Raw genomic sequence first — 21188 nt, 5'->3', positions numbered from 1 at the left:
CGAATAAATGCAGTTACTTCGTTTACTGCATCTAAAAGCTTTTTTATTGCACTTGCAATTTCCTACAAATATATCAAAAGTATACTATATGTAATAAATTAAAGAGAATTTTGATTTTAGTGATATATAAAGGTATAAAAGCATACTTGATTGTTTCAAGAAAAGTTTTACGATCTGTTATTTCATCAGGAATTCTGCTAAGTATTCTTTTCAAGGAAGTTGACTTACGATTTAATTCTTGAAATGCATCCTCAGACCTAGCAGATCTATATTCTACAACTAATAATTGTAATACACAAAGCAAACATAGAATATTAGCTATATTAAATATACTTATACCTAACTATTTACATTTCACTTTATGAAATAGTAATTATACCATCATATTCAGAAGCTGCTCCTTGTAATCTTAGAACACTTTCATTCATATCAAAATTAAGTTCTGCTCGTCGTATTATACCAAGAATCAAATCATGTGTAATTCCAGGGTGAGAATTTTCAGCTTTTAATAAAGCTGTACGTAATGTTTGAGCAGCCAATACATTTTGTCTCTCCAACTATATAACAATCCGTTAAAAAATTTTAAATCGTTAAATTAATTACGATAATTAGTAATTAAAGCAATTTCGGTAATTAATTTAAATAAGTAAAAAAAAGTATTTATTATATAGAAAATTATTTAAAAAGCTTTCTTGCTGATTTATTAGTAAAAGAAATTTTCAATACCTTCATTAATATTGGTCTTAAGATGACGGGAAGAACCAGTGATGTAACTGGAGTCTCATCGCCCATTGTCATCCTTTATAACGTTTATTTATAAATACAGCTCAAACGTAATTAATTTATAACAAGTGAAATACTGGTAGTTGATTTCTTAAATGATCAGATTTGATATAAATCGAATTGTTTACATTAAAAAAATATCTATTTCGATCATATTTGTGATATGACATCTGTCACATTCAGTGTCTCATTCCAAAACGAGGTAAGCAGGTTGTGCAACTTAATTTTTCAGGTGAATATCCTATTTTAAATTTTCTTCGAATACATATACTTTGCAGTTTTTTATTAATTTTAACATTAAAATAATTAAAAAGAATAATTATTCTAAAAATTTAAGATTATTTTCAATATTTAAAATATTTTATTGTTTTATTATTTGACCGATGTTTTTAATATTACATTTCTAAGTATATCATTTAATAGATATACTCCCTATTAGATTCAATTATAGTACTAAGTGATTCCAAACTACGATTAATGAAAAAGCGCCTTGACGTAGCGCGTCTTAAACATACAGTATCAAAACATTGAAGAAGTAACCTATTATAATTATTAATTTATTATGTGTATGAAATTATTATTATAATTTTATTAAATATCTCATATATGAGTATTAAAATTTTCAGTAATGTTGGAACGCAAAGATCCAGAGGGAAACTTATATATTTTTGTAAGTAATTCATCGCGTATAACCCTTTTTATACTAAACACATTGTGTTTCTTTAACGTCATTTTACTTAATAGAATGAAGAAGATTTACCATATGAAGAGGAAATTTTGAGAAATCCTTATTCTGTGAAACATTGGCAACGTTATATAGATCATTTAAAAAGTACTAAAAGTAATAATTTAAATATTGTATATGAACGAGCGTTAAAGGAACTTCCTGGAAGGTAGAGTCTTTGTATCTTGTACAATTTTTTTTATTAGATAAATTTTTATAAGATGTTCAAAGTTTCATTTTTTTAGTTATAAGTTATGGTATAATTATCTACGCCAACGTGTCAGCCAGCTGAAAGGAAGATGCATAACAGATCTCCTTTATGAAGACGTAAATAATGCATTTGAACGTGCTTTAGTTTTTATGCATAAAATGCCTAGAATTTGGATGGATTATTGTATATTAATGACAGAACAATGTTATATTACCACGTACTCGTCAAGTTTTTGATAGAGCACTTAGAGCTCTTCTATTACACAGCATCATCGTATATGGCCATTGTATATTGAATTTTTGAAGAAACATAATGTATATGAAACTGCAGTCAGAGTTTTTAGACGATATCTTAAGGTAAGATAGGACATTTTACTTATTTTAAAAGTCATTTAATAATGTATAGTTTATTTCCAGCTAGCTCCTGAAGATACCGAAGAGTATATAGAATACTTGATATCAATTGAAAGACTTGATGAAGCAGCTGTGAAACTTGCACAAATTGTTAATCAAGATGATTTTGTTTCAAAGCATGGAAAGTCTAATCATCAATTGTGGAACGAGCTGTGCGATTTGATATCAAAGAATCCTTCTAAGATAAAATCTCTTAATGTAGATGCAATTATTAGAGGTGGCTTGAGACGTTACACTGATCAGCTAGGTCCTTTATGGAATTCTTTAGCAGATTATTATGTTCGTAGCGGTTTATTTGAAAGGGTATTAACAAACTTTTTATTTCTTTTAAAATATAACTTTTTACCTGTATAACCATATAATTATAATATTTCTGCTTTAAATAGGCAAGAGATATTTATGAGGAAGCAATACAAACAGTAACTACTGTTAGAGATTTTACTCAAGTATTTGATGCCTATGCACAATTTGAAGAACTTAGCCTCAGTAAACGTATGGAAGAAGCTGCAAAATATCCTACTGAAGATGGTATTCAATATATATGCACATATTTTTTATAATAAAAATTATAATTTTTCATATTTTATAATTATGTTTACAGATGACATAGATTTGGATTGAGATTAGCACGATTTGAACATTTAATGGAGAGACGTTTATTACTTTTAAATTCTGTACTACTCAGACAAAATCCGCATAATGTACAAGAATGGCACAAAAGAGTTAGACTTTATGAGGGACAACCACATGAGTATAAAAAATTAATGCAATTTTAATATTAACTTAATACCAATAATTTAATAGTAATGAATTTTTTAGATTATTAATACATATACAGAAGCTGTCCAAACTGTGCAACCACAATTAGCAGTAGGTAAATTACATACTTTATGGGTTGAATTTGGTAAATTTTATGAAGAGAATGGTCAAATAGCAGATGCTAGAGTAGTATTTGAGAAAGCAACTCATGTTCCCTATACTAAAGTCGATGACCTTGCCTCTGTATGGTGTGAATGGGCAGAAATGGAAATTAGGCATGGGTACACTATCTTATTGTTTCATAAAATAATATTTGTTTCTAAATATATTAATATTTTATAGCTAATATAATAATTTATTCAATTAGAAATTATAAAGAAGCATTAAAACTTATGCATCGCGCTACAGCTATGCCATTTCGCAAAGTAGCTTATCACGACGAAACTGAAACAGTTCAAATGAGATTATATAAATCTTTGAAAGTTTGGTCTATGTATGCCGATTTAGAAGAAAGTTTTGGTACTTTTAAGGTATATTTCGTAAAATCTTTTTATGGTTTTGTCAAATCATTTCTTGGAATCTTATAGTTTTTTGCATTTTTTCTCAACAGACATGCAAAGCTGTGTATGATAAAATTATAGATCTAAAAAATCGCAACGCCGCAAATCATTATTAACTATGGTCTCTTTTTAGAAGAAAATAAATATTTGAAGAAGCTTTTAGGGTATACATTTAAATATATCAGCATACTATTAAACATTAGTAAGCTACCACCTTCAATAATATTTAATTATTTATAGGCTTATGAAAAAGGCATTGCGCTCTTCAAATGGCCTAACATTTATGATATTTGGAGTACATACCTTACCAAATTTTTAAAACGTTATGGTGGAACAAAGTTAGAACGAACGCGAGATTTATTTGAACAGTGTTTAGAACTTTGTCCCCCAAAATATGCTAAAGGTATTTTCATATAATGTTTAATATAATTATACATATAACAAAAATGAAATAATATATAATAAAATTATTGCAGCCTTGTATTTACTTTATGCAAAATTAGAAGAAGAACATGGCTTGGCTAGACATGCAATGTCTGTGTATGAGCGAGCAACAAACGCTGTTCTTCCTGAAGAAAGATTTGAGGTAAGGAAAGAGAATTAAGTAATTATAACATTTAATATTATTTCAATTTAAATATATTCGTACAGATGTTCAACATATACATTAAAAAAGCAGCAGATATATACGGTGTACCAAAAACTAGGCAAATATACGAGAAAGCTATTGAAGTACTTAATGAAGACAATACAAGAGAAATGTGTTTACGATTCGCAGAAATGGAGACGAAATTAGGAGAAGTTGACAGAGCTCGAGCAATTTATGCACACTGCAGTCAAATTTGCGATCCAAGGGTATGAAATATCGTTTGATTATATTGTTCGATAACGAATATGAGAGCATCAATTAATAGTAATAAATCTGACGTGTGACGAATGTCACACAGATTGACAGTGGAAACAGTCAGTTACGAATTACTAGTCGTTTCAGAAAGAAGCACATAAAAGAGAAAATTATTGTGAAATGTTACTTTAAATATACAATAATTAGTAGTATGCATGCATTGTCTAATAATCACTGTCAACAGATTGTATAATTTATAAATGATGTTAAAATTACATATATGTTATTCTTTCCACGTATATGTATTGTTCTTTTAGATGGCTTCAAATTTCTGGCAAATATGGAAAGAGTTTGAAGTAAGACATGGTAATGAAGATACCATGCGTGAAATGCTTCGAATTAAACGCAGTGTCCAAGCAATGTATAACACTCAAGTAAATATGATGTCTGCACAAATGTTGAATAATGCATCGAATCCATCATCGACGTACCAACAGATGCGATGTGTCTTTTGGATAGTAAAACACAGAATATAGGTTTTATTCTTTATCATAAAAAAATAATCTAATCGATAAAATAAAATATTGGATTTTACTAAATTAATGAATATAATATTGCAGATAGCGTTACTTTATACAAGGATAGTATTAAATTTGTTCGTGGTGTAATAGAAAAAGATGGTAAACCCGAATCTCAAGTAAATAATCCTGATGAAATAAATATTGATATTGATGATGTTAATGACAATGAAGGAGATATAGAAGAAGGTAATATAAAATATATAACACAATGAATTTTTTATTACACTTTATTACATATAGTATGTTTATAAATGGCTTTAAACAGTTTTAATAGTGAAACACATACTGCATATCTCATTTTTTTTTATTTTCATTTTTACTTTCAGATATACCTATTGAAAAGCAAACTATTCCTTCACAAGTATTTGGTAGTTTAAAAACAGCTGATGGTGAAGATGATTAAGACATACATAAATTACAGCGCAAAGAAGATAATATAATTCATAATAAAATCATGAGATTTATAGTTGATATACATTGTATAGCTAACAATTGTTATTTTTGAACAAAAAAATTAATTTATCTATGTGACTTTTCTTGTTCACAAGAAATAAATTAATAATTTAAAACTATTTGTCATGAAATGATTTTACAATTTTTTGATATTATTACCATTTTTACTTTCCAGTTAATCTAATTTTGAGTAAACAATAATTTATAATAGAATTCAATCCAAAGCTAACAAAATTAAACTACGCTCCATCGAACATAGAAATATATTATTTATTTCTACAAGATATTAAATAACATATCTTGGTGGATTTATAAAATGGAGATCATTATAGACTTTAGGTTCATACATCTCAGGATAGCTAGATGCTTGTTCTTTTCCAATACCTCCAAATACTATTAGTTCGCCACGACCAGCTACGAGTGAATAAAGTACTCTTTCATTGGGCCTGACTGTCCACTGCGTTGTAAAGGAATCCACGAAGCACTGCATTCATCACATAAAACATTTGTAATATCTAACACAAATATAGATAGTGTATTTCTTGTTTTCTTTGCAGATTTTGATTGCATTCTTTCATATCTTACACGCTCTGCCACTCTATGAAAACATTCTAATTGATTTTGTCGGTGACTATTATAACGCACTGGTTCGTTGCGAAAAGCGGTCATACTTAACATATTATCATAACATAACGTAAAATTTTTTTTAAAATTAGGAGGATGGTGTGAAGGACGTGGATTTTGTATTGATATTCCTGAGAAGGAACCATGTCGTCCATTAATGTTTACATCTCTATCAACATGAGATACACTTCCTTGTCTAAAAATAAAGTATAATTATAAAATTTGGTAATTTTATAATCAACTAATAATAAACTTAAATAACCGAACCTTCCATGTAATGATGAAGATGCATTACTTGTTCTTGCTGAAGGCGCTGTTGGCAAGTAACCTTTTTGAATGATATACTCATATCATTTGGCTTATTTTGGCATTTACTTATGCTAAGAACAACAACATAGTTTCCAACCTAATTAAATAAGAAAGATATAAGTAATATAAAACATAAAAAATAATATCTTAAGTTATTATTTTGCAAATAATTTTAAACTATTACCTTACAAGCCTGGTGACCCCAAATACGTGTTGGTGCCCACTCTGTATTTGCATATTTACTTTTTTCCATGTCCATGATGTACCTTCCATTTTCAATAACCAGGCATCATTCATGACATCATTAGGTCCAGTACAACCACCTAATATTTTTTATATTTAAATTCATATTAATTTATAACAAAGATTTCAAATTAGAAACATCTTCAACATTGTTTTTCCTAGAAATCTCACCTAATACAAGAAGATGCTTATCTCCAAGCTCAATTTGACACTGACCATAACGTGGTTGTGGCTTCAAATTTGAAGTAGCTTGTTTATGCCAACTATAAGAATCTAGATTTAAACACCATACGTCATTGGATCTGTCTCAAAATAGTACCTTGTTGTTATTAAATCAAATTAAGTAATTAGTTAAGTAATATTTAAGAACTCCAGGTGTATTACCTATATCCATTACATATACCACCAAAAACAATCATATAATTTTTGTGGATTGATGCAGAATGTGCTGAAGTCGGTGGAGGTGTTTCCAAGGTGTTTATAACAATCCATCTATTGGATTCTATAGAATACACATGTAATTCATTGTAAAATTTCAATTGCTAAAAATATATATAATATCAACTATTTTTTATACGAATAATGTAAATATTTTTATGCTTATTATTTATGATTTTTAATCAAAGTACCTGGTATACAGAACATAGTTCTGGGTGGGACCACCCACCAAATAAAATAAAACTTTTTTTGTAATACAACATAGTAGCACAACCTCTAGGAGATGGATAAGTTCCCATGGTAATTAATCTGATCCATTTTCTTGTATCTAGATCTAATCTCCATAAATCATTGAATGTTGTATATCTAGCAGTACATCCACCAAAGACATACATTGAATTTTCATATGTACAAGCAGAATGTGAATGTCTCTTTGCAATTGTAGGTGTTCCATGTTCAGGTGGCCATGGACTCCAAAGCAATGATCCGTATGCTACGGATTTGTGAAAATGTGCTTTATTGTGTTGTATTACATCTGTGACAAAAATACAGATTTTATTAATCCTTAAAAATTACAAATGAAAAGCTATATATATTCAGAATTTTACATACTTTTGGTAGCACGGAACCATCTTTTGGATACAAGTTTACATTCTTGAAGATTTTTGTATGGTGGAATAAGACTTAAAATGTATTCCAGAACGACATCTGGTAAATCGTCGATATTACATTCCATTTTTTTGTTTAATACTTATTAAAAATGCTTAATAGATGAAGCTTTTTATTATATACAATTTTTTTAGATTTTTAAATCTTATTATTCAAATGATCAAAAATTGTTCTTTTATCACTTTCTTACGATTTCGCAAATTGGAAAAATTCCTACCTAAAAATTATGAAATTTTTGTATATGACAAATTCAATACACCTTCATGGCATAATAGATATTTGCATTGATATCGTGCATTTTACTTAACTTTCTCATAAATCACAAATTATATAGGACTATTACTACGGTTCTCATAAGATTATTGTAAACAAAGATAACCTAAGAATAAAAATCATATATGAAATTACGACATAATGTTAGAGGTGGGTCTTTACCATACGTTACTGAGAAAATGTCTCACGAGACGGCACAAAAGCAAGAACAGTACTCTATTCGCACCGTCTAATTCCTACGCAAAGCCGTTACACGCATGCTGACTATGATACACGTTACAAAGTTGTAAATTTGTATCCTGATAATATATAATTTTTAGTCTTATCGTAAATGTCTACGCGAAAGCTTTAAAGTTCGCGGATCGCTTGTTATCATTCTATCCTACTCAGTCTCAGTTTCTTTTCTTCGTCATGCGATACTATATTATCTGATTTAGAGATGTAACTGTTTTGGCCAATGAGAAAAATATAGGTTCTTTATTTTTTATATAGAATAGGTGGATTTATCAGAATATAATCAAATCAATATTTTTTCTGTCGTAATTCTTCTTAGCAATGCATGACGTATTTTGTCTACTAAAAAGTAATAATTTGTTTTACAATAATTAGAAAATTTTTGAAACATGTTAATTTCATTCTTTTATCAATTTTTCACCAATTGTTTTCCTTATATTTTTACATGAAAAATGGTTTGATATAAAAAATATAGTTCAAAAAAGATAATAACTCTGAGTATTATTAAGTTTTCATTTGTTAATACCTTGAAATTTCAAAGATGATGTTATCGAATAACTAAATCGAATTTATTTCAAATAGATATATTTTTATATCAAATTTCTATTTAATAAAATTGTTTAACATACGAATATTTAAAAAGTAATTAAAATGTCACTTCGATTAAATTTTTTATGAATCTTAAAGTGTCAATGAGCTTACTACACAAATTATATTTACGTTTTTTCAGTGTGCCTTATGTAGTGTTTTATGCTGTATTTTACAGTTATTCTGAATAAAAATGATGTTAATATCAATATTATTATTATTTATTTGCCAAGAAGTGAAGAATGTGAAATAAATCCACAAAAAACAATAATTTGGGGTCCAGGATTAAAGCCGATAAAATAACAATGCGAGCAAGATATATTTTTCTACAATTTACTGATTTACAGGGAAAAAAGTATGGTTATTATTCTTATTATATATAAATAATTACATCATACAAAATATACAAATATTAAAATTTGCATTAATTATTAGAGTTATATTTTGTGTGTGTATGTGTGAGGGGAATATGGATGGTCGGATATGTATACGTGCATGAGCATATATGTATTAACACACGCCCGCATGCGCGCGTGTACATTTATTATTTTTTTCATCCACTCAAAAATATTTATAAATATGTTAAGTTTAACAGAATCACCTGGAAAGATGTAATATCTGTTTCATACAAGGTCAAACTGCAGAAGGACATACATGTCATATATGGACACAAATTTTAGACTGTAAGGATGGGAGTTTTATTGTTAGATATAAATTACATAATACATGTTTCAATTTAAAATTGGAAATTAATATAAAACATTATAATGTACCTATTTTATCAATGAAATATGAAGTATTGAATTTATTATCTATTATATTAAGATATGTTTTGTGTAACATTAATAGTTGAATCAAAATTTTTAGGACCTATTTATGAAGAAGAATGTTACTGTCCAAATTCTTCCATTGATAGCTGGTTAGAAAATTTAAAATGTCTCACAAATTATACACAAATACATAGTGATCTTATTCCTTTCACAAATGTAAATTTTGATAAAATACGTGAAAATGTTATAAAAGCATATAATCGACCAGAGAGTATCAGTTTATGTCATTATATAGTTCAATCAAACAAAGTAAGTGTTACTACAGTCTGTAAGTTTGACATTGATTTAGAACTATTTTTTAATTAAACTAAATGAAATAAGATTTTAGGAAATGTTATGGGCGGTATGTAGGTTTTAAAATATTTATGGATTCTATCCTCCTTTCTATTACTCGTAAAGTTTTATTACCAGATATTGAATTTTTTGTGAATTTGGGAGATTGGCCACTTGTTTCAAATAAGAGTAACATTTATCCTATCTTTTCCTGGTGTGGCTCTTCTGATACAAAAGATATTGTTATGCCCACTTATGATATCACAGAATCATCATTGGAAGCAATGAGGAGGTAAATATTCAATCACATTGCAAATAATTATTTTAAATAAAATATTTGATATATTAAATATATCTTATACTTGATATATTAAATATATATATAAATATTAATATACTTATTAATATTACACATAAAACAGGGTAATGTTAGATATGCTGTCTGTACAAGGTAATACTAATACACAATGGAAAGAAAAAATAGAAAAAGTATTTGGCGTGGTCGTGATTCTTGTAGAGAACGACTCGATTTAATTGATATTTCAAGAAAATATCCTGACTTATTTAATGTATCAATTACAAACTTTTCTTTTTTAAAGATAAAATAGATAAATACGGCCCTGGAAAAAGTCATGTATCTTTCTTTGATTATTTTAAGGTAAAATAAACAAATCTGTGAATTATATAGTTTAATTACAAATGTATTAATAATTGAAAACATTAACATTTGTGCAGTATAAGTATCAGTTAAATATTGATGGTACAGTAGCATCATATCGATTTCCATACTTACTTGCTGGAGATGCTTTAGTTTTAAAGCAAGAATCAAAATACTATGAATTTTTTTACAACAATCTCGTACCTGGAGAACATTATGTACCTGTTAAAAACAATTTGTCAGATCTTGTTAAAAAAATTATTTGGGCGAAAAATCATGATCAGGAAGTATTAAGAATTGTCAAATCTGCTAGACAATTTGCAAGAGATAATTTATTACCACATCATGTGCTATGCTACCATGTGGCTTTGTTTCATGTGAGAAATTTCAGTTAAAGTTATAGAGATTCAGCTTCATTTATTTTTCCTTTAAATGTATGTCATAGAATAACATGTTTTCTTTACACTTTAGGAATGGAGTAAACGCTTAAAGAGTAAAATTAAAGTATTAGATAACATGGAAGAAGTGTTGCAACCCAAGCATTCTTGTACATGCTACAGCAACAATATAAGATTTAAAGAAGAGTTATAACAGAATTTTTATTAATACAATTTATTTTTTATGTTTGGTTTTATATGCATAAATGCTGTACATAAAACTTTTGTATACTTTTCGTAACTAACAGATTCATTGCTTTACAGTAAATAGTAGAGAAAGAAGAGATAGATTTTAAAGTACTCGAGATGTTAAAAACTTCAGTTTTGATTTTAACACATGAAAATATATTACTTTATAAAATTCTTTTCCAATTTTAATCATTCAGATTTATATTTTAACAATAAGCTACATAAACAAAGAAAAGACAAAAATATTATATATACATATTTTATAATATAAAACAATTAAAGGTAAAATTAAATATTATTGTTACCAAAATGAAAATTTATTTTATGTATTTGAAAAAATAAAAAAAGTCATTAAAGGCAAAAAACAAAAATCAATATATAGATTCATAAATCATTTAATAATAATCAAGAAAATATAAAATTAGGTAAGTAAATATAAAATTAATTCTAAGACAAACGTATACTGGAAGCTGAAAATAGATAGTACAGTATTGTACTGTGTTCCATATATCCTATCTTGGTGTAACAGATATGTTTATGCTGTATTATCCGCACCAAAATTTTCAAACTAGAGACGATGCTAAGCGCTGTTTAAATTTGTGTATATGCCAAATTTAAATAATAAAGATTTATAATCGTTTAAACATACAAAGAAATATTATACAGAAATCACTCTTTATGTAAATATGAAATACAAATGTATAGAACTAAAATCATGATATCTTATTAATTGATTTATAGCACTATTTTGGCGATTAAAATATTTTTTGAACAATGTTTTCCATAAAACAAAACTTTCAAAATTTATTCTTTGAAGTTTTTTGAACACATAAAAATACGTATACAATTTGCAATGTTTACAAGTTTTGTTTATATGTAATGTTAAATCGCATATCTTAGCTAAGATAATTAAAATTGTTCAAAAAACTCAGAACAATTTTTTACCATTATATTCATAATGAAATTTTAACAGCACCTTTCTTTAGTAATATATATTTTCTGTTATTTGTTTCATTATGTAACACTGGACGATATGCTATTAAGAATTAAAGTTTTATATACCATTTGTTCTGCATTTGTAGTTAAATCAATTTTATATTAGAATGAATATGGTACGAATTTACATTAATATGTATTTTTATTGTGGAGGTGGTTGATATCCATAACCACCATATTGATTTGGTGGTGGAGGTCCTTGAGGTCCAGGAGGAGGAGGCATGTGACCACCAGGTGGTCGTGGTGGATACTGAGGGTATCCTTGTCCTGCTGGTGGTGGTGGATAACTTGAGGAGGATACTGTGGATGTCCATAATGTTGACCACCTTGAGGTGGATGAGGAGTATACACCTAGAATTTAACATATCTTTCATAAATACAAAATTTGTATTAAGAACAATTTAAAAAATATTAATGTTTTTAAATTCTAATACCTGTGGCTGTCCACCTGGTGTTGGTGGTACATATGTCTGTGTTGTAGCTGGACCATATCCAGGCTGTGGTTGTGGTCCTGGTGGTGGAGCAGGACCTTGTGGTGGTCCTGAAGGTGGTTGAAATCCACTTGGAGCAGGATTTTGAGACTGTTGCTGCTGAGACTGTGGTGGTGTCTGAGATTGCTGTTGAGACTGTTGTGACTGATGCGGAGATTGATGTGCAGGAGGTTGATGAGTTGATTGATGTGAAGGTTGATGAGGTGGTTGATGGGGTGCATGAGGAGGTTGATGTGGAGATTGATGAGGTGGTTGATGCGGTGGATGTGATGTTGGATGTGGTGTTTGATGCACAGGATACCCAGATGGAGCAGGACCTGGAGGAGCATAACTTCCTCCCTGTGAAGTTGGTGGTGGAGCACTACTTGGTGGATACGTTTGAGTTGAAGCTGATGGTGTACTAGTTGGTTGACTACTCTGAGCATACGTATTTACTCCACTGGCAGAGGCAGTACTAAATGGTGGTGATGTGGAAGCTGGACCATATTGTGTTGCACCAGGTCCAGGACTTGGCTGATTACCATAATTTGGTTGAGGACCAGTATTTTGTTGAGATCCAGGTTGAGGGGGTTGAGCATTAGATGCAGGAGGAGCTGGATAATTTTGAGGCGGAACATTATTTGCATATGCTTGTGATGAAGGAGGAGGATAATTTCCTGGTTGACCACCACCATATGCATTTTGTGGTGGAGCTTGAGATGGAGGTTGTTGATAATTTGGTTGTGGGCTAGGACTACCATATTGTCCTGGTTGTTGTTGTTGCCCACTTGATGGAAAATTCTGTTGAGAAGGATTAGAAGGAGGATAGTTTTGTTGATTTGGTGGTGGTGGACCATATCCTGTAGGGGGTTGAGTTGTTCCTGGTGGTGGATATCCACCTGGGTTGTAGGTCCGTAACTATTCACGGTAGTTGGTGGACCATAAGTTGGTTGTGTTGATGTACTATATCCTGGTTGTTGAGATGTGTTTGGTGATCCATATTGATTTGGTTGACCTGGAGTATATGCTGATCCCTGTGGTCCTTGATAATTGGAACCTGGAGTTTGATTGGCATACTGAGTAGGATAACTCTGTTGGGAAGGTTGTTGAGGATATCCTTGAGGTCCTCTATATTGTTGTGGTCCAGGAGCAGTAGGAGGTCCTTGGAAATAATAAGATATTACAATAAAAAAATTAGATTAATTTAAAAAATATGAAACATTTTAAGTGAAATACAGCATACTATTTATAGCAGGTCCTTGTCCAGGCATAACTGGACCACGGTATCCACCTTGTGATATTGGTTGTCCTTGACTGAAGGTTGACATTGGTAATGTTGGTTGAGTATTTGGAGGCATATCACCTCCAGGTCCATTTGAACCTGTAGGAGCATTAGGAAGACCTTGTGGATTCATCATACCATGTTGCGGACCATTAGAAATTCCTTGTGGAGGCTTATTATAAAAAAAAGAATAATATTCATATATTTCTTAACTTAAATTTTATGATTTAATACTTCTTTTAATATTTAAAATATCTCTTACAGGTAATAATGCTTGTATATTTTGATTTGCATCAGCAATAGATGCCAAGTACACCAAATTACGGTGTAGCATTTGCTGATATCTAAAAAGAAATCATATTATGAGTATATCTAAATGAGATATATATATACTTTAAAAGTAATTATCACTTACTGTATACATTCTTGAGGTTTTCCTTTATTTTGATATTCTTGAATTGTTTGTATAAGCTGACTATTTTCATCAAGCATCTGTGCAAATAAAGTCATTCTTTGTAAAATATTGCAATTTAAAATATTGAATATCTTTTTGCAATATTTTAAAAATGAATTATTATTTTGTAAAATATTATAAAACTAAATAACAACAACATTCTGAAAATATAACACAATACAATATTAATAGTAATACGTAATATTATTTAGTTACCTTCTGTATTTGAGCAGGATTCGGTGGTGGCCTGCCGCGCTGAGCAAAGGTCACGGACATGTTTTCAGATAACTTATCAATCGAAGGTCGAAAGTCCGATAGATGTAATTTATTCTTACTTTTATTCTTTTTTCACTTAATTAATGAATCGTTAACTTTCTCTTCTGAATTATTATATTTATTTGAAACTTTTAGACCTTATTACAGTATTCGTTATCCACATTGCTACACTGTACCTTCTTTATGTGCAAAAAGGAGCCACCATTAGAGTAACTTTGTTTTAAAAGCACGAAAATTCACAATTCTGACTTACTAAAGTGAACCTTCACCAAAGAAAAGTATTAAATGCAACGAATTGTTGTTAGTAATTCTTTCGTAAAATTTTTAGTTTTGCAAATAAGATATGGTGAATATCCATTTCTAAAATAGAAAGCTTGGGAGAAGAGCGTACCATGTGGTAAATACGCGAACTATTATGGTAAAATATACATGATAATGCAGTAATAAAAACTCAAAATTTGTTACTTACTAGTTTATATTAATGGCAATATACATATAATATAGGTTTAAAAATAATTTAAATGAAAATATTGGAAAGACTATATATATTTATTAATAAATATAAATATTTTACAACTTACGACAAAATTATCAACTAAAAAATTTTCTATTTGATTAAATGATATGAATTCAAATTTTTATTACTATATAAATTAAAGAAGTACCTTTATAGATTCATATTTCGCTGTAATAATAATTATAAAGACTATTGTATTTAAATTTGACTAAAAAAAAGATATTTCCGTATATAGAATAATTTTTCATCCTGTATATTCTAGTAAAAACAATTTCATTTTAATACTGCTCATGAAAGTTGTTTTAGAATATCGTTTGATAGCACTGTAATTTTATTAAGGTATTCACTCAATGTAAAAACTATGCAATCTTATCATATTATGAAAAACATAACCTTAAATCAGTAAAGATAAATTTATCTTATTTCACAATATAAAGAAACTAATTGGCTCATTCTGTTTGCAAATAACATAAAAGTATATAAAAATGTCCATAACAAAGGTAAATTATAGAAGAACAAAAAATAAATTTAATAATTATAATAATACATATTTTTTTAAAATTTCAGATTGAATTTGCAGTGGATATGACTTGTCAAAATTGCGTCGATGCAGTACGAAATACTTTAACCGGCATGAATGGAATTAAAAGTATTGATATATCGTTGGAACAAGGAAACGTTATAATTGAAACAAATTTACCGTATTCTATAATTCAAGAAAAGATTGAAGAATCTGGGAAAAAAGCTTGTTTTGAAAGGATATGGAGGTAATATAGCAATAGTAATAACAATAGCTATAACAACAGCAAAACCAATAATACCAATAATACCAAAAGTAATAATAATAATAATAATGTAATGTATTGTAAAATTTCATAACATTTCTAAAATATAAATATAAATATAAATTATGTTATAGACAATTCTAGCGGCAGTTGCAATATTAGGAGGAAATTCAGGATACAGTATAAATAATAAAATAATAGGTGTAATAAGATTTGCACAAACTCTGATGGATGTATCATAGATGGAACTATTGATGGTTTAACATCTGGAAAACATGGTATGCACATTCATGAATGTGGTGATATTTCTCAAGTTGTAATAGGTAAGCTTAATATTCTTAATTTTAATTTTGATTTCCTTCTTGCATCTTTTCTTTTTTTTTATATCCTATATCATATTTTTAGCGTTGAAAACATTTTAACCCAACTAATGCAGAACATGGTGGACCTGAAGATGATATATTTAAGCGAGTAAATATTAAAATTTCTGTTAATATTATAAAGAAAATTTTGGTTAATATTTTAAATATAATACAGACACAACTAGTTATTAATCACAATAAATTATCTTTGAATAAAAATAATATTATTACAGCATGTTGGAGATTTAGGAAATATAATGGTCAATAATTTTGGTAGAAGTACTTTTAGAATTACGGATAAATTTGTAAAAATTCCTGATATTATTGGAAGATCTTTAGTTATAACAGAAAATCCAGATGATTTGGCAGAGGTGCTAACTCACAATCTAAAATAGATGGAAATAGTGGAACTAGGTAAACAGCACAACATATTATATAACATTGTCATAACACGCATAATGATTTATAATACTTTATGTACTTTTTCAGACTAGCTTGTGGTATTATTGCTCGTTCATCAGGCTTATTACAAAATACAAAGAAAGTCTGTGCTTGTGATGGACTTACATTATGGGATGAAAGGGATAAAGCACTTACAAATAAACATGAATTTATTAATTATTCTGGAGCAAGTAACAATTGTATAGTAATTTAAATATTTTCTGATAACTTTCAGCTTTAATAACTACTACTTTCTATTTTTTTATTTTCAATATTTATTGATTATATAAGATAATATCATATATTAAAATGTATTCATGTATGTAAATTCTACATATGTTTTTGTGCAATACATTTTCAATGCATATATATTTTGTTTTCTTAATGTTACTTAAAATTAATAATCTATTTTATGTAAATAGTTTTTATAGAATGATTAAATTTTAATTTTGTAACTAATAATATATTTATATATTTTTTAAATTATTTAAATGATAACACAATAAAATATATATTTGTTTTACCTTTTTCAGCCAAATTGTAAATAACATGTAGTGAGCAACATGGATTTTACACAATAAGTCATTCCAATAATATGTATCACTATATTACAAAAAAAGGACAAACTGCTTTATATTTTTTGTTATAATATAATAAGTATAAATTGTTACATACATTACATACATTTAGATGTACATAAAAATAAATAAAATAAATTAAATATTCCTGTAATAAAATAACACTGTACACTTTAAAATATGGTATAAAATTGAATAATTAATAAATTAAGTAGAATGCAATAAAATTTTTTGACAGATTTTAAATTGAAATAAATAAGAATTAATATTACAAAATTTTCATATATATATATATCATTTTACTTCTTTTTACCATCGTGTTAGAATACGTGGGTTGGTAAGGTTAATGGGGATTCGATCCTACACTTTTCTCAGCGAGCTTCAAATCAGCAATGCATAGTACATAATTAGTGATATGACAGTTTTAAAGAACATACATATGTAATTATATACATAATATACATATGATTTTGCGCACAACTCGCCACGCAACATACGCAACTTACATAAAATTACAAACAATACACGCAATGTGATGAAATGTTTAAGACGAAGACGATAACGATAAGAAATGAAACAGAAAAAAATAACCCGAGTAGAATAAAGAAGAATGGTATAAGAACAGATAATAATCAAGATTATTAATCTATTTTTCTTCTTTTTAACCAATCACAATGGTGCTACCCATAACTATTGACATAGAACAAAAGTAAGTTATATTCCAACTTACTTATAGAAACGGTAGTGTAATTTTATATCAAATATTGTGAAAGTGTGAAAAAGCTATATATAAGGAGAAAAAAACAAAAAATGGGAATTCCGGGACTAACTACATATATAAAAGATAATTCACAATTTTATTTGAAAAATTACAACTTACATAATACATATTTAATAATTGATGGTAGAAACATTAGCTACCAAATATATAGATATTATGTTAAGTGTAATTGCGTATTTGGCGGTGATTATGATAATTATTCAGAATATGTGTTAAAATTCTTTGACCAATTATTAAAATGTGATATTACGCCTTTAGTTATATTTGATGGTGTAATGGAACAAAAAAAATTAAGAACAGTTATTAAACGTTGCAAAGAGAAAACAAAACAAGCATTAGAATTTAATGTACATAGTAACACAAAGCATTTTCCTTTATTTACACAACATATTTTTATGTCTATAGTAAAACAAAAAAATATACGTTATATACAGGATCTAATGGAAGCTGATGATAGTATAGCTACATTGGCAATGATCTTGAATTGTCCAGTTCTTAGCCTTGATTCGGATTTTTATATATATGATATATCATACATACCATTTGATACATTATGTACTGATATAAGTAAAAATTCTACTGGAGATAGTTATATAAAATGTAAAATATATAAAATGGAATACTTAGTACAACATTTTGATGGATTAGATAAATCATTGATACCATTATTTGCAACACTATTAGGCAATGATTACATGGATTGTCGTGTATTTAGTGATTTCTTTTGTCAGCTAAAACTAACAAGAATGTCAAGAACACAGCGTATAGAAAGAATTTTGACTTGGTTATGTTATTATAATTTAGATAATGCTGTCACTAATATATTAAGTAAATTAACCATACCTATTCGTCAGAAAGCATTAGATTTAATAATAACCAATATAAATCATTATATAAATCTATCTAATAGAATACTTATAGCTTTTGGCTTTTCAAAAGACTATATTGCTCAAATAAGCACATTATATTTGAAGAGAAAATTTGTATTTAATAAAGATATTAAAACATTAACAAACATAAATAGCAATATTGATAATAAATATGATCATAGCAATGATGAGGAAGAAGAAGATACGAATATAAATATTATTAATAATTTACCTCAATGGTTTTTGAAAAAATATCAAACAGCTAGGTTACCAAGTTATTTTATGAATTTAATTATTTATCGTTTATATATTCCTTATGCACAGATAGAAGATTACACTTGTCCACCTGTTATTGAATGTAGTCTAGAACTTCTTAGAATTATATTTGGATTTTTGAAATCACTCATGAATAATGAAATACATTATATGAGTTGCTTAATAAGAATCACATATAAATATGATATACAGACAAAAAAGTTGAAATCCATAAATAGCATTAAATATGGCAAAAATAATATAAATATTTATAAATTGCATTCTTTACATGATCTTCAAGAAACTACATTAATTTTCAGGAAAGAGCTTTTTAATTATATTATGAACATCACAGATGATGTAAATTGTATAAATGAACTTCCACAAGAATGGATGTTGTATGTTATATGTATGAAATATTGGATAAAGAAACAGGAGAATCCTATATCACACAGATGTTATCTATATTCTTTGTTCATTTGTATGTTGTTTAATATAATAGATTCTAAAATTGGAAAATACAGAATTATGAATACTTTTCACAGTAAATATCAGAAGAAAATTGACACTATAGTTGAGGAAAGGAAAAAGAATGAGCATATAGCATGCAATGTTTTGATAAATAACACAATTATTAAAGATTATAATGAAATTGACTACAATGATTGTCTACTAGCAGCATCATTTTTTATTTCACACTTTAAAATGAATCACAAATTATATACAAACCCAAAAAAGTTTGACAGATATATAGTGCATAAATTTTCAGAATTTCAGTATTGTTTAACATTTATTATGGATTTGAATGCATTATTAGGGTATCCTTATCTAGAAACTAAAATTGAAAATGTATATAATGGTACTTTATTGTACAATCTGTGTAGTAATTTTAAAACATGCTCTAACATTGGCAAATATATAAATAACACTTTTTGTATGTCTCCTAGCCTCTTGAAATTATTTAATACATTTTTATTAAAAATTGAACCAATATTTTCATCTGTACTTCAAAATTAAATTACTGTTAATAAAGAATAAGAAGAAAAATCTAAACATCCAAAATCTAATAAAAGTCCATTTGATAGCAATTATTTTGTCTATATAATTGTATCAATGTATATCTAAATGTACTATGTATCAATAAATATCTAAATTAAGATAATCTATTTTTTTATTTCAATCCTATATTGATATTATAGATGACATGATTTAATAAATTCATTTCATATTTACAGTTCATTCCTTAAATATAATCAATTTCTATTCTGACTTTTGACTTGTGAAAAACGGAATCTAGAATCCTAAAAAATCAATAAAAAATAAATTAATTAAATAAATTACGTAATAATATTTATAATTACATTTTTATATATTTCCCAAAATGCAGTGAATGCCGTTTTAAGTGCATTTGCTTCTTGTCTTAGAGTGGGTAAATAATATGCATCTTCTCCGTGTTTTAATATTAATCCAACACGAACAGCACAACTTAACTTTCTTTTTAATTCTTCAGTAAATATTTTTAGATTACTCTCAACTGGATATGATCGACGTAAATATTCAATAATGAGATTTGATGGAACATAAACTTTATATAACTGAAGCTTTTTCACCGCTGCACGTATCATTTGTGGTGTTACCAAGATACGGCAACCTAGTAATTTTTTCAACTATTAAGAATAATATAATACAAAAATGTATTTTAGAAATGGAAAGTGTAAAAAATAAAGATATATAACCTTATAATATCTTACGTGATTTAGACGAGTTATTAGAATTCATTTTATACGAACTAAAATTTTGTTAATGTACTTCAATTGAACACAATATTTGAAAATTATTATAGGTAGTATTAAAATTTATAAGTTTAACAAATAATAATTTTATTATTCAGATAGGGATGCCATAATAATGATTCACACTTTCACATACTCCTTTTTTTGGTTCTAAAATATTAAAAATTATTCTATAAATGCAAATTTAATTTTTATTTTTAAGTATGTTTTTTTTATTTATTATTATGCCATATCAC

The 21188-nt window shown here is 27.6% G+C and overlaps 5 protein-coding genes and 1 pseudogene across 5 annotated transcripts; 3 read left to right on the top strand and 3 right to left on the bottom strand.

Moving 5' to 3' along the window:
* Positions 1–5: 5 nt before the first annotated feature.
* LOC143221070 (programmed cell death protein 10-like) lies at positions 6–798 on the bottom strand (the record flags this gene model as incomplete). The annotated part of the gene is made up of 4 exons (XM_076446599.1): positions 727–798; positions 380–557; positions 143–279; positions 6–62 (listed from the first exon to the last, which is right to left on the bottom strand). Coding segments are annotated over exons 1-4 (444 nt in total), but the record flags the coding sequence as incomplete, so codon positions are not given.
* A 613-nt stretch (positions 799–1411) lies between these two features.
* LOC143221071 (pre-mRNA-splicing factor syf1 homolog) lies at positions 1412–5278 on the top strand. The gene is given in 21 exon segments (XM_076446600.1): positions 1412–1453; positions 1528–1676; positions 1753–1933; positions 1935–1971; positions 1974–2074; positions 2135–2434; positions 2518–2659; positions 2733–2744; positions 2747–2881; positions 2949–3171; positions 3258–3420; positions 3501–3536; positions 3538–3595; positions 3598–3614; positions 3691–3853; positions 3927–4036; positions 4102–4305; positions 4612–4776; positions 4779–4830; positions 4915–5061; positions 5202–5278. Coding segments are annotated over 21 exon segments (2514 nt in total).
* A 336-nt stretch (positions 5279–5614) lies between these two features.
* Positions 5615–7678, bottom strand: LOC143221074 (F-box only protein 42-like). Its single transcript, XM_076446603.1, is given in 10 exon segments — positions 5615–5769; positions 5772–6148; positions 6220–6263; positions 6266–6358; positions 6446–6495; positions 6498–6584; positions 6676–6806; positions 6889–7046; positions 7134–7477; positions 7555–7678. Coding segments are annotated over 10 exon segments (1563 nt in total).
* A 1221-nt stretch (positions 7679–8899) lies between these two features.
* On the top strand, positions 8900–11058 carry LOC143221072 (protein O-glucosyltransferase 2-like). Its single transcript, XM_076446601.1, is given in 12 exon segments — positions 8900–8948; positions 8951–8998; positions 9001–9061; positions 9294–9314; positions 9316–9485; positions 9556–9789; positions 9858–10101; positions 10232–10299; positions 10302–10391; positions 10394–10467; positions 10545–10844; positions 10939–11058. Coding segments are annotated over 12 exon segments (1479 nt in total).
* A 1173-nt stretch (positions 11059–12231) lies between these two features.
* On the bottom strand, positions 12232–14571 carry LOC143221073 (uncharacterized). Its single transcript, XM_076446602.1, is given in 8 exon segments — positions 12232–12377; positions 12380–12440; positions 12524–13465; positions 13468–13721; positions 13803–14013; positions 14104–14185; positions 14257–14333; positions 14512–14571. Coding segments are annotated over 8 exon segments (1833 nt in total).
* Positions 14572–15573: 1002 nt separating this feature from the next.
* LOC143221069 (copper chaperone for superoxide dismutase-like) lies at positions 15574–16890 on the top strand (annotated as a pseudogene).
* Positions 16891–21188: the final 4298 nt, after the last annotated feature.

This window comes from Lasioglossum baleicum, unplaced genomic scaffold (assembly GCF_051020765.1).
Source record: "Lasioglossum baleicum unplaced genomic scaffold, iyLasBale1 scaffold1870, whole genome shotgun sequence".
In the NCBI taxonomy this organism is placed as follows: Eukaryota; Metazoa; Arthropoda; class Insecta; order Hymenoptera; family Halictidae; genus Lasioglossum; species Lasioglossum baleicum.
The sequence above is the reverse complement of the archived record's forward strand: the minus strand, read 5'-3'. Positions and strand labels throughout refer to the sequence as shown.